This window comes from Tyto alba, unplaced genomic scaffold (genome assembly GCF_018691265.1).
Source record: "Tyto alba isolate M040663 unplaced genomic scaffold, T.alba_DEE_v4.0 Super-Scaffold_11, whole genome shotgun sequence".
NCBI classification, from domain to species: Eukaryota; Metazoa; Chordata; class Aves; order Strigiformes; family Tytonidae; genus Tyto; species Tyto alba.
Window position 1 is genome coordinate 6,877,192 of NW_024881273.1, and position 13,168 is coordinate 6,890,359.

A 13,168-nucleotide genomic window follows, 5' to 3' on the forward strand; every position below is an offset into this window, starting at 1 on the left:
AGGGCTTCTCGCTGCTACGGTGGCATCGCCCCTTTAAGGCATAGAGGGCGCGCGCACCGCTCCCCGCGCGCCCCCCGCGCCGGACACAGACCCTCACGCAGACAGACCCCCCCCTCCCCCTCCCCACAGCGGGACCCGCCGGCGCGGGGAGACGGCAGCGCTGTGCAAATAAACCATTTTATTAGGACAAACGGGAAAACGGCGTTAAAGGAGCGTCCCAGAGGCCACAGGAAGGGCTCGAAGGAGAAAGTACAAAAATAAAGAGCAGCTTCCCCCGCCGCTCCCCACTCGCGGTCGCAGCGTGACTTCGGCCCCAAGGCGGCGGTGGGGGGGGGGAAGGCAAAGCAAAACCCCCCCGGCCAGCCCCTGGAGCAGCAGGAACTCCAAGCTCAACACGGTGAGTCGCATCACATTTGCACAAAGCCACCCGTTTAGTTAAAGGAAGCATTATAAAAATAGTGTTTAAAAAGAAGCATAAAAGAAGGCGTTTGAGAGTGATGAAGTGTTCTCTAGACCCTGTTCTAGCAATTCTTTCCAGACAAGGTAAAAAAAAAAAAAAAAAAAAGTGTTATTTTGCTCCTCTCTTTTGGGGAAAGGGCATTTTAGAAGAGCCCTCCAAACAGCTAAAACAACATCACTGACACTCATTAAGGGAAAACAGCCTCTGCTTTCCTAAACACCCCACATTCCTTCCAGAGCAACTTCTGGCCTTCATTCCCCTCACTGCCAAAGTGTGAATAATTCTAGATTAGGTCACCAAATTCAAACTCAAAATCAGCGTTCTGAGTGATTGCCACCAACGTGATCTCTAGTATCCTGTTGCTTCTACCTCCTTGGCAAAGCCATGAAGTTTGCCGAAGCCTGAATTACAGGCAGGTGCAGGTAGAGCTGCCCTCTCCCTCCCAGGGAGGGCCCATCTCTCCCCACCTCCAGCACAGCATCCTGCTTTTCCTCCCAGCTGAAGATCCTTCCCCTGCCTGGCAGTAATCCTGCCCATGAGGAACGCATGGTAAGAGCTATTTAAACAGCCTCTCTTTAGGCCCCTATGAAACAAAGGGTCCCCCAGGTACCCAGACTAACACCCCTCAACCCAAAGAACTGCTGCTTCAGCCAACCTCATTGCTCCTGCAGCAGATTAGGACTGAAAGAAATCAGAGGTGGAAGCATCTCAAGGGTGGCAGTTGTTACTGGGCCACACAAGTAAGAAACCACTAGTTAAATACCATCTGACCTCAACAACAACAAAAATCACCAAAAGCCTTTGAGGAATGAAGCCAAGGAAACTCATGGGGAGATTCAAAAGCTGGTAACAAGACTTTTTCCCCCTCAGAAAATATGGTTTTGCTCTTATAGAAAGGAAAAAGTCTTGGAATAGAGAAATGGATGTCCCAAGTCACTGAAAAGTACTACTCCTTTCAACAGCCCTTTTCAACAGCAGGACAGAAGTCCTACCACACAGGAGGGGATAAGGAAGAATATAAGACAGCTTTTCATGTAGGAACCAACCTGTCTGGGTGTATCAAAGTTTTTACATGTTCTCTCCAAAGAACTCCATCAGTTTAGCTGCCATAGCCTGGATAAGGCTAGAGAACCTATCCCAGAGAACCTTTCCAGCAGCCAAAGCTCTCATCGCATTCCCTTAAACCACCGTAGACTCCTTTTAAAAGCATTTACTGTTGCTCCCTAAAGAGAATAAAAACCTAGGAAGGGATAAGACGGCATGACACCTGTACCCAGCCAGCCACCTGCACTTCTATTTGAGCAGCCACCTCCCCAGTGTCTTCCTCGATTGTTTGTAATGCTACAGACCAGCACCTGGCTCAGAGCTGGGTGACTCCACTGCAGGTCAACCTCCGGGCCCAAACACTACTCTGAAAACAAGCAGAAGTTCATCTCCAAGTAATGCTTTAATCCTGATTTGCCTGCTGCCTTCTCAGGTTACTTTAAGGAGACTTCTAGCTGTTCAGAGCAGGAAGCCTCATGGATGCTCCTGTTACCAGTGAGAAAACAGTGTAAGGGAACCCTGCACTTGCCAGGGGGACCCAAAATGAACAGTCCAGGTATTTGGGGAGGTGAGAGCAGAGCTTGTACATGGAACGTGAGAAAGCTACAGCGGTGTTTAGAGCAGCTCTGAAGCACAAGTGCTTGGAGGATGTCCAATTCTGCCTAAAAGTTTGACTCTTCAGTTCTACATTTATGCCTACCAGCTAGCCATTTGGCCATTTGAGCTCTGACTACTAGCCTTTCTAGTGCTGGGTACCCAGGAGCTGAGACCATGAGACCACCTGGAACAGCTCAGTGATACAAGGCAGAAAGAACATCCATCCAGTGGTTAGAGCAGACAGGATGCTTCATCACAGAGCTGTCCTGGGCTATGAGTTACACATTTCTTGGAGGAAAACTCTACCCTCTAGAAAGAATTGCAGCAGAGAGGGATACTGTTAGCTACAGGTATTAATTACAGATTGTTTTAAGTCTTCAGTTGCTCTTGCTCCACCACAGCAGCAACACCTGGCTGCACCAGTGTTACTAGAGCATCTTCTGAAGAGGCAGAGATTGCTTGGGATTGCCAATAAGAACACAGGTACATGCATCAGCCTGCCCTCCAGTCTTCTCCCCACCTGTATTTGTTAGAATTACAGTAGCCGGTAAAGAACTGGCCTTCAGTGAAGGAAGTAACACTAGTAAAAAAGCTGAAGGCTGACAACATCCCTCCTGCTAGGGTAATTCTAGGCCATCAGCAGCTTAAGCAGATCTTACAAAGACAACTGACCTTTAACAAATCAATACCCATAAATACCAAAAACTGCAAACAGCTATGGAGACATGAGCCAGCACAGAACAGAAAGGGAAAAGCATGCTGGATTAGTGTTCACTCAAAAGCTTCTGCACCACCCAAGCACCTAGGTGCTGGCAGTTTCTCCCTCTGAGGATTACTGTCCCTGATCAGCTTGACACTGCTGACAGGTTAGCAGTTTTCTCTGTAGTTTGTCTTAGTTAATGTTCACCTGAGCCTGCTCCAGTGTATTTGAAATGTAGGAGTTTCCCTCTCAGGAAGGACAAGTGTCCAACTCGGGACTGGGACTCCAATAGGACTGGCACACAGAAAAGTGGATCAGCCCCAGCAGTCAGCTAATGACAAATGCTTATATGCCCTCTGGATTACACCACAAAATAACTCTTACTTGTAGGTCAGACCCCTATCATGTCTCTTCCTGGCAAGACATACAAGACTATGACACAATATCAAGGTTACTGTGACCAGAGCTTATGCAGGGTATTATCATGCAAGCCACTGAGGCAGAAAACCCCAGTGCCATGCCTGTATAAGCCCCTCAATACAGCCGTCTTTGTTGCACATGACTAGATGCCCGTTTCTTGTATTTCAGAATCTTGATTGTAGCTGGATATGCTCCAGTTCAGAGCCAGGAAAGCAGCGTGAGGCCTCCCCGCAGCAACAAGCTCCTGCTCTAAGGCTGTGTGTAATAAGGCTTGACTTCAAACTACACATCACACTGATTAAAACCAACACAGTCTTGCTTTCAAGGAGACCTTGTTGATAAGGCGATTCTGGATTCAGGCAGTTTCAGTGCACAAAGCCACCAGCTGCAATCGTGTCCTCCCATCTCAGCTTCTCAAGGTCTCTTTCCCAGGCAAAGGGATCCCAACTGCCAGATGTGAGATGACAATCACCAGAAACTGATGTAATCATCTTTGCACACCCCAAGGGATGGCCAAGTGCAGACACAAGCGAGAAGAATCTAGAAGCTGCTCGAATGGCAGGATGTGTGATTTCACTGGAATACATTCTATTCACAGGAAGAAGATCCTTCCATACTCACCCACCAAACTCCACTGGACTCAGCCTGTCCCTTCCCCATCCAAAGTTACTCCATGTGTTACTTCCCAGACGCAGCAGTCCATCCCTTCAGGGATATGTAGACAGATGGTTTCTTTCTCCCCAGACTTAAAGTCATTAAAAAATAAGATACAAAGAACTGCTTTTGGCAGCAGAGAGGTGTTTGAGTTTTGAAAAAAAAAAAAAAATGGAGTGCAGGACCCAAGTAGGTGGGGAAGTAATCAGTCCTTGACTTAATAAATAAAGTAGAAGGAAGTCTTCAAGGTGGCCAGTAGCCCAAACACGAAACCTGAAGTCCTGCAGAGACCACTAGGAGCTTTAATGCACCACACTGCACGGGGACATCTCCTGGGATCCACTGCCATACAGTTTCTCTGACACTTTTTGTTAAGCTCATGGGCTATTTAGAATCTTGAAGTTCCTTTGCCTTCTTCAAAATCAGATGAACATCAGAGATTGGATAATCCTATGTCAAAGAAACAAAGTGTTATAAGTGACTATCTAGCATTTCTTGTACACACTGTTCCACCGAAGCAGGACATACTGTGACAACAGCATTCTTGGCCTGTGATAACATACTGCCATGTACAGTAACTCCCTTAACAGCTAAGAGTTTCCTGTTTTGTAACTGATCAAGCCTCAATACCCTTCAAGAAGGTGTTTTGTTTTTTTTAATTTGTCCTCCAAGGGTACAGTAAGCTGGCTATCTTCATGCCAGAAAGCCTTATCAAAGCCAGTATCTTGCACAGCCCAAAGCAGGAACTGGCAGAATCAGAGATATCCTACTATGCAGTACTGGTGTTCTCAACCTTGGGCTCTCAGATCTCAGAACTAAACAAAAGCTTCCGGCCAATAAACTTAACACTATTACATAGGGTTTCATGTCTTTGCTGGAATATATTAATTTTTTTGTAAACCAAGATGTTAAAAAACCTCTAGTCTACGGCAATTTCTCTGTAGGCTAGAATGCGTGCACAAGCAAAGGCGGCTTTCTTTTAATGGCAATGCTAGGCTATAGACAGCAGCACTGTGCCCCACCAACAGAGATCAGAGAAGGAATATTACTCCCTGAAACAGGGCCCATTGCTACTGTAGCACTAAAAAAGGGGGAGGAAGGAGAAGAGGTCTGTACAGAGCTAGGATGACAAAACAGAGACTGTACAGCCACTTTCTGCATGTGGAAGTGAAAACCCAGTTAGCCGCACAGGGAGTGAGACACCACCACCAAGGAAGTTAAAGTAGTCATTTGCTGTGAGTTTCCCAGTGGGCAGTGGGGACCACAGCAAGCAAGGATTCATATTTCTAGTAACAAGCATGCTGTAACATCCACCCTTAAGTTTCTTCTGCATGCAACCACCAGAAATTCAGTAATTCTCTTCAGCCAGGCATACCCCTACTATCAATTTCTCTCACAGTACTATTTCAAGACTCTTCAAATTACTCGCTACGCCAACTATACTTAATCCTTACCTGCAGCAGCCTCATGTTCAGAGTGAAGTCTCCTTCCAGCAACTGATCCCGGATTAGTCTGAAAAATGGAAATTATTCCAGCTATTTTCGACTCTTTACAGAGGAACTTTCAAAACAGACCACACTGTGTCCTTATAGAGGCTTTTAAAATCACTTTTGCTACCACTGTAACAAGTGACTATAACCTATTCACCAGATAGCGTAACACACAGCTACAAAAGACTCGTGGATCCACAGATTTAAGTAAATGAGGGAAAGAAAGGGGCAGGAAGGCTACCTCTGTACTTACGTCAACATGGCACAACAGACGAGCAGAAGAAAATCAAAGCGCTTATCATCAGCAAAGAGGGAGTCCCAGATACGGATGACATCTGGCAGCAGGAACTCTTGGGACAAGAGCAGCGTCAGCCAGCGGAAGGCAAAGAACTGGGGTTTGATGTTCTGTTCTTGCTGTCAGACATGCACCAGGCAAAGAATGAATACATGCTCTTGGCCAGTTCCCTACAAGTAAGAGATGCACCCCATGTTTCCATCCCCATCTCCACCCAGATATTGCTCTAAGCTGCCAACTTACACTGCAACATCAGCAAACCCACTGCCTCCTTTGGAGGCTCTCACACTCAAGCTAGACATAGATTTTAAACGCAGCCATGCTCCACATCTGCAGACAAGCCAGAAAATGCTCCTCTGTCCACAACATGGAGTAAAGGAAGCTTTTCTTCCTTAAAGGCACTATTTGTGTCAGTTTTGTTAAACTTGCCAAGTAATTTCAATGTTCCCATTTGAACAGCATTTTATCTGCAAAGCCACAGCCCTCCCCCTCTAGCAGCAGCACTGTTTTGTCAGGATTTCCTTTCCAGAGCCCTGTATTTATCAAAAGGTTTACTATTCACAAAAAGAAACAAAGATGGAACAGAGTTCACACTGATGGTCAGTAAAACATACTGTAAGCACTTCTAGCCTGAAACTTTCTTGTTTTCTGCTGTTAAATACAAGGGACTGTAAGTTTAATCAAGGTCAGACAAGTTCAGGATCCTGCTGATATCTTAAGGACCAGCTGCTGCACAGCCAAGACCATTTCCTGCCAGCCAAACTGTGAGCAGTTTATTTTCTCCCCACTGAATGAGCCATCAGCCACCAGTGTGGGTCGTGTCACTGTATTGACAAACTATCTTTTGGATTATAAAAGAAATATATCCTGATTTCTCTAAGCACAAAAAAAAGTCTGTGTGATTTGGTGAAGGTTGAAGTAACAAGAACTCGCTTGTGTCTGCACTTGGCCATTTCCCTTCCAAATTCTCCTTGGACTTTCCCACTAAATGGCCTATAGGACCTGAAGATGTTTTCAACAAAAGCTGCCTTCCACATGTTCTATAAAACACACAGCAACCCTAGGCACTCTGAGACCCTTACATGAAGGGGAATGAGAGAATTAGGTGAGCAGGATGGATCAATTTGATTTGAGTTTACTTCTGGAATGATCTCCATGCAGTTTAAGTCAGTGCCGTCAGGGCACCCAGTGGCAAGAAAAGTGTTGGGGAGCGAGTTGTTATTTGTTTTTAGACAGAGATGCAATTCCCATAACCTCAAATTCCAAGGAACTCTACAGCAAAACTCGTGTTTTGCCTGATGACAAGAAAGTAAAGACTCCAGCTCCAACTAGGTCTCAACCCAGGTGACCAGGGATCATGGCCAAGTTACTTCGGCCTCACAGCTGGCAGCTTTGCAACAACTATTGTTTGTTTTCACAGTGAGGCAGGGGAGGAAAGCCTTGCCGTGTCAGCTCGCTCTAGGCTTACTGCAAGGAGAAATTGTTTCAGCTCATAGATAAGAGAGCCTCTATGCCCTATAGGCAAAGCCCTTCATACCTCAACCTTTCTATTCAAGCACAGTAACAGTTTAACAAAGTTGATTGACATTTAAATGCACTATTAAGCTCCACTCCTCACATTCCATCCGAGACTCAGGGAAACACTTAGCTCCTCACCAGTTTCAAATATAGCTCCACATCTTTTTCCTTCAGGGTGGAGTAGACTTTCTCCATTTTGTAGGTAATACCACACTGAGAATCATCCAGGCTCTTAATGAAGTTGTCTCGAATTTCAGCCATTAGATTGGTAAAGCAGAAAAATGTGTCTGCTTCAGCATGTTCTGGGAAAAAAAAAAAAAAAATTACAGAGGAATAGAAGCATGACTGACAGAGGCACACAGACTTAGAACTGTTCTTGCTCCATAATTTGGTTGCTGTACTGAATTCAAGATCTTGGCTTGCTTGGTCTGGGATAAGACTAGACATTTTTTTTTTTTTAAAAACTAGAAATGTCTACAGAACCACTGCAGATACAGACCCTGTGAGCGACACAAGGTCTTCATGACACTGGGTCACAAACAAGTTATCTATACCCAAGAATATCATCTGCTCTCCCTGCCATCAGCACACTCCCTTGGAGCTCCCATGAGGTAGAAGCAACAGGCAAACTACTTCCATTCTTTTCTTACCAGGTATATACAGTACGAACAAACAAGAGCTTCTAAAGGGATTTAAAGTTTCACAAAGTGCAACTTAGATCCACGTAAAAGAAACAGAACCCCCTCAACAATCTTTACTTCCCATGTCCTCACCACTCAGTTTCTATCAATTTGCTATGGTCTCCAAAACTCCTCACCTCTTGCTGCATCTGCTTTTTGGCCCTGACTGGTCAAAACAGAGTTGTTTAAAGAGAGTCTCATTCCCAAAACAGTTCTTTACGCAGAGAGCATGCAATACAACAGCCATTACAGAGCAGCCAAGATTCTCTCACCTTTCCATTCGCTGTTAGGATCTGTAGCAAAGGTATAGTAAAGAGGCCCCACGATTTCATTCATCCCCTGAACATATGCTATCCCGGGGTTCAGCTTGGCGTAGATGAACAGGATTCGCTCCACCACTTCCCAGTGAGCTTCACAGCCGTTGGGCAGAACTTCATACTCACTCAGAGAATTAGGTGTTGTTTTAAGAGGGGAGCTTACCTGAAAAGGAAGGCAAGACTAGGGCTGATTCAGGATAACCAGCTGGCACAGGTAGTTTTGTACACATGACAAGCTTGGCTTTTAATACACACAGGCCCCCAAAAGATTTGGGCAACTCATACCAAGCAAGCAGGTATTCACATAAACCAAGACAAGTAACTCAGGAAGCACAAAGGCAGTGAAGTCCTAGCACTGGCTATCCCTGAAGAACAAAGTGGTCTGTGCACCAACAGACAGTTCCCCTGAATTACTGCACCACCTGATCCCATGCAGCAAGAAACCACAGCAGTTTTACTTCTTTGTTAGGAGTATGAGGAGAAGTATAGATCTGTTGTGCTTCCTCACTAGCATGTGGCACTTGTACTGTAACACTCATGAAAGAGGAAAGAGACAACACACATTTCAGCAGATACCCAGCTCTTTTCCCAACTGCAGGTTTATGAGATCCAGTTCTGGAAGACTACGTTAATTCAACTTCAATAAATTAACCCTTCAGTGTTTTGTTCCCATATAAAAAGGCAGATGGCAAGCATAAAATATTCACGTCTTCCTGCAACTCCAACTGCCACCAGAAGTCAAGAAAAAATAATCTTTAAATACATCTGTAATTCCCTATTGTCAGGCATGTCAACTGATTCTACAGAGCTGTCTTCCCATCAGAACACACACAGTACCTGCTGAGGTATTTAATTACACCACACAAGCAGAGAGAGAAACAGAAAAAAGCCCAAGAAACACCCTTCCCCTTATCAGCCAAGATGCCATGCCCCATGGACAGCCCCCACCTAGATCTCACATTTGTAACCCCGCTGCGGTTTCGCGCCACTGTCTGTGACTTGAGTGTGGTCTGTTCCACCCGCTTGCGCAGTGTCTCAAACTCATTTTGGGGGTCCAGGATTAAAAGGCAGGGGTAGTCTGTCGGACGCTGGAAGAATGCCATGTCAGGATACAGCCTCCTAGGATGGACACAAGAGGAAATCAGGCATGAGAAGAAGGAAGTACATGCCCCATGTTGAATGGGAGGCTTGGTTTAATATTAAACTTCATTTTCAAAGTACAATGTGTTAACCAAACCACTTGGGTTCAGAAACCTGAGTCATTATGCCTCACACACCTGACATCTTTGTCTATCTGGAGAAGCACTTCGTTATCCTTGAAGTAAGTATTCCATCGACTGTCTGGATTTGGGTTGAGGGGCTAAAGAAATGAGCAACAAACAAAATAAGCATGTTTCACGTGTATCAAAATCCTCAGTAAATATACACTAATTTAAACATTTCTGCTGTCCCTCTGTCATCTAGAACCAGCACACTCCTAGCTCATTGGGTTTAATTTTTTCTCTCACTAGCTACCTTTAGTGCTGTTTCTTCACACAGTGTGCAGGAAGTGGATCAGAGCTTGTGAAGCAAGTGAGCACGCAGGTTCACTTAGAGAGGCAGAAGCCAATATTTCCAATACCTTTTCACCTGCCTCTTAATGACTGTGTTCCCAAATCAGGTACCCTGTCCTGCATCAACAAGATTCCTGATTGCAGCTCCAACCTGTACAACGGAGACAGTCTTTGTACTTAGGATAAGAGTTTCCCACCCACACAGCACTTAAGGGTTGTGGTTATTAGTTACAAGTATCCTGCTCTGTCTCAACTCTGAGAAGGCTGATTAAGCACCACCATCATATCCACGAAAGAAGAAATACAGGATAGGTTGTTCATAGTGATGTGTCTCTGAGAAATTTACCTCCCTTTCCACATACACACTTTCTCCTCTCCATGTCAAGATCCTTGCAAAGTTAACAACTAACTAAGGGGGAAAAAAAAAAAAAAAAAAAAAGCAACATTCCAAGAGATTCAAAGATCACTGTAACCTGCCAACGTGTGGAGTTTTACAAACATGCTAGTTTTACAGCACCAAGGCCTCCAGAGATCACAACAGCTCAGAAGCACAGATGACTGCACACTAGCAGAGAAGTTAACATTAAAGACCAGTTATGGAAGCAGCTGTATCATTTTATAGTTTCTTCTGATGAGTTACTTCATTCCCTCCCCTGACACATACAGCCTTTAACAGCACCTTCTGAGAAGGAAAAAGCCAAGGGATGCAGGAAATAGTTAATTAAAAAAAACCCAAACAACCCGGCAGTAGAACTAGAAATAAGTGAGTCTCCTGCCTTCCATGCCATAGTTCAACTTGACTCTCCTGCCTCTTATATCCTCTCTTCAGATTAGCCTGCTCTGAGTCCACCCATGGACCTGACTTCCCAGGACAATGTCTCTTTGCTAGAGGTACCTCTTGTGAGCCTCTCCCTTTCCCTTGGAGACCCACAGCCTGGGCAGCTATCCCCAAAGGAAGGGAAAAGGGATACACAGAGCTGAAAAGAGCTCTCTTCAGAGCTACTGGTGATTTGCCAATAATTCACACTGAAGGCTGCTAGGAACCTTCCCTCCTGCTATCAAGGCAACACAGTTGAGAACAGAGCCAAGAGCTGCCCAGGGGACCAGACTCCAGAACAACAGTTTACAGCTCTGGGGAATTTTCTGCAACACAAAGGCTTAACAACACTTACGTGATCTTCTAAGGTCACATCTTCCCTTGAAACACCCAGGTTGGCTTTGGCGATCCCAGGCTGGATAATCATTTCCTTTAGGAACTGGGAATACAGATCCCTTAAGGAAGAAGAGAGGAATTTGCACTGAAGCAGAAGATTAAGTCAACATAAACACCCAGACTGAGTTCAGATAGATCCCTCTGTACCACCCAGCTCAGCCAGAAGGCATTTGGTTTTCTCTTGAGTTTAGCTGAAGAGGTCAATCCACCAGACAGTCTACAGAACTGCATTCTACACAAGAACAAATCATTTTATGAAGGTACTTAATTATTTAAGGAACTGTTCTCCACTGATATCATGAGAAATAATGGGATAAGTACCAATGTCCTCACCTCTGTTTCTTCAGCAAAGAGCTCCATAAAGCTTTTTCTAAAGGGAGGTAGTTCAGAAGTATCTGTACAAAAGACAGATGTACACAAATTAATATTTGGAAAATAAGCTGCTACACCTGTTAAGACAAGCAAACCAAACACAGTGGCTAAAACTGCCTCTTTGAATACACTGGGAGCTTTCTCCAGAAAGCCTAGTTCTTTGCCAAGTGACAGTCAGGAGTATTTCAGGGACTGGTTTTCAACACAGACCTATTTGTAGGACTGATCAATAGCTAACCTGGCTGAAATGCACTTCCAGCTTAATAGCAAGGGCTGTTTTTGTGCAAAGAGCAGACAGTCACTTTCTATCATTTGCAGTGATGGCTGTCCTGATGCTATTGTGATTGTGCCAGTGCTGATCTCCACAAATTACTGTCAATTTGGAGTGGCTTTTAAGCTCTGGATTTTTGTTGTTTACAATTTTAAGTGCCCAAAACCAGAGTGTACTTAAGCAACCCAAAGCATCACTTCCAAGAAACAAAAGCACCCCAAGCAAAACCCACCTTCCAGCACAGGCAGCGCAGCCCACCATCAAAGGGAATTCCTGTGGAACATCAGGCAGAGAAATAACTACGTTAGCCCCAGTATCCTCACCGTAGCTTGCTAACGTCACCACATGAACAGGCAAGGCAGCATTTTTCCTCCCCAGGGGGCAAGAAGTTTTCACAGGGATGCTATAGGGGTTTATACACTGTGCCAAACCTGCGGGTGCCTCCCACGGGGCAGGGTGCCTGCGGCAGGCGTTGGAAGCAGAAAGCTGGGGACCATGCAGGTGATGGCCAGGGCACAGTAGAAGCAACAAAACCCACAAGCATCTGAGAGAACGAGGTTGGAAGGGTTTGCTTGGAAGTTTGTGGCTGTGCTCAAAGGCCAGGTGGGGACGGCTGCGGCCTGACAGAGCTTGGGCTTGAAAACACACCCGCCAGCCTCGGGTTTCCAACACCCGCCACTTCACGACAGCTCCGGGAGCGGATTCCTTGGTAGCAGCTGAGGTGGAGCGAAGCCGTCGGGCACCCTGGGGCCTGGCAGCCCGTGCCCGCCCCGTCAGGCGTCCCGAGCTCCGGCGGTGCCGGCACCGACCCCGGGCCAGCGCCGCCAGGACCCCCCGCGGGGCTGGGGCCGTGCCCAGCACCCTCCGCCCCAGGCCGGGGCCGGTCCCGCACCACTCACCGCTGAAGCAGAGGTCGCGGAGCTTGGCCAGAGCCACGGTGGGTTCGCCGAGCACCTCCTGGAAGTCCGCGATCCTGAAGGAAGCGGAGCCGCGGCCGTTACAACGGTTTGTGACCGGCAATCCCCCCCCCCCCCCCCTCCTCCCCGACCCCACGGAGCCCTCCCCCCCAGCCCCGAGCAGTAAAAGGGCCACGACACCAACCTGCTCTGGTGCAACCGCGACATGGCGGCCCCCGCGCCCCTTCCCCGCGCGCCGCATAAACGCTCCGGCTGGAAACCCTGCCCGCGGGGGGGGTGGGCGGGGATTTCAGGGACAAACCACGCCCACGACACCGCCCACCGCAGTGCTACGCTCCGCCCCTCCGGTGGGGGAGTGGCGGTAAGCCCCGCCCCCCCTCCCCGGTAGCGTCAGCCCGGCTCGGCCCCGGCTCGCCGGTCCGCCCCCCCCCCCCCCCCCCCCCCCCCCCCCGGCAGCGGTTGTGCCCCGTCTCCCTCCTTCCCCCCACGCACCGAGCGCCCAGCGGCGCTTCGGGGCTTCCCCCCGTCGCGTCGCTCGGCGTGGGCTGGCCCCGCTGCCGCTCGCAGGAGGCGGTCACGCTCTCCCACGCAAGGTGCGGTGCTTTACGGCCCGTTCACATGGCAGCCGGGGAGCGGCGCGGGGTTCGCGCTGCCGGAGCCTGAGAGG

General features: G+C 47.4%; 1 protein-coding gene across 1 annotated transcript; it reads right to left on the bottom strand.

Annotated features, from left to right (window-relative positions):
* Positions 1-163: 163 nt before the first annotated feature.
* TBC1D13 (TBC1 domain family member 13) lies at positions 164-12,788 on the bottom strand. Its single transcript, XM_042786632.1, has 12 exons — positions 12,686-12,788; positions 12,484-12,557; positions 11,817-11,857; positions 11,275-11,336; positions 10,901-11,000; positions 9,453-9,535; positions 9,135-9,294; positions 8,131-8,338; positions 7,317-7,480; positions 5,619-5,779; positions 5,330-5,387; positions 164-4,325 (listed from the first exon to the last, which is right to left on the bottom strand). The coding sequence occupies exons 1-12, from the start codon at positions 12,706-12,708 to the stop codon at positions 4,260-4,262; spliced, it is 1,200 nt and encodes a 399-aa protein (XP_042642566.1). The 5' UTR covers positions 12,709-12,788; the 3' UTR covers positions 164-4,259.
* Positions 12,789-13,168: the final 380 nt, after the last annotated feature.

Bases quoted from the DNA above. Each gene is read 5' to 3' on its own strand.
- TBC1D13 (XM_042786632.1), bottom strand. From the start codon at position 12,708: ATGTCGCGGTTGCACCAGAGCAG. The intron at 11,858-12,483 runs GTGAGTGGTGCG...GATGTTCCACAG, and splicing joins CCGCGACCTCTGCTTCAGCG to GAATTCCCTTTGATGGTGGG. The intron at 5,388-5,618 runs GTAAGTACAGAG...TCCATTTTTCAG, and splicing joins GTCTGTTGTGCCATGTTGAC to ACTAATCCGGGATCAGTTGC.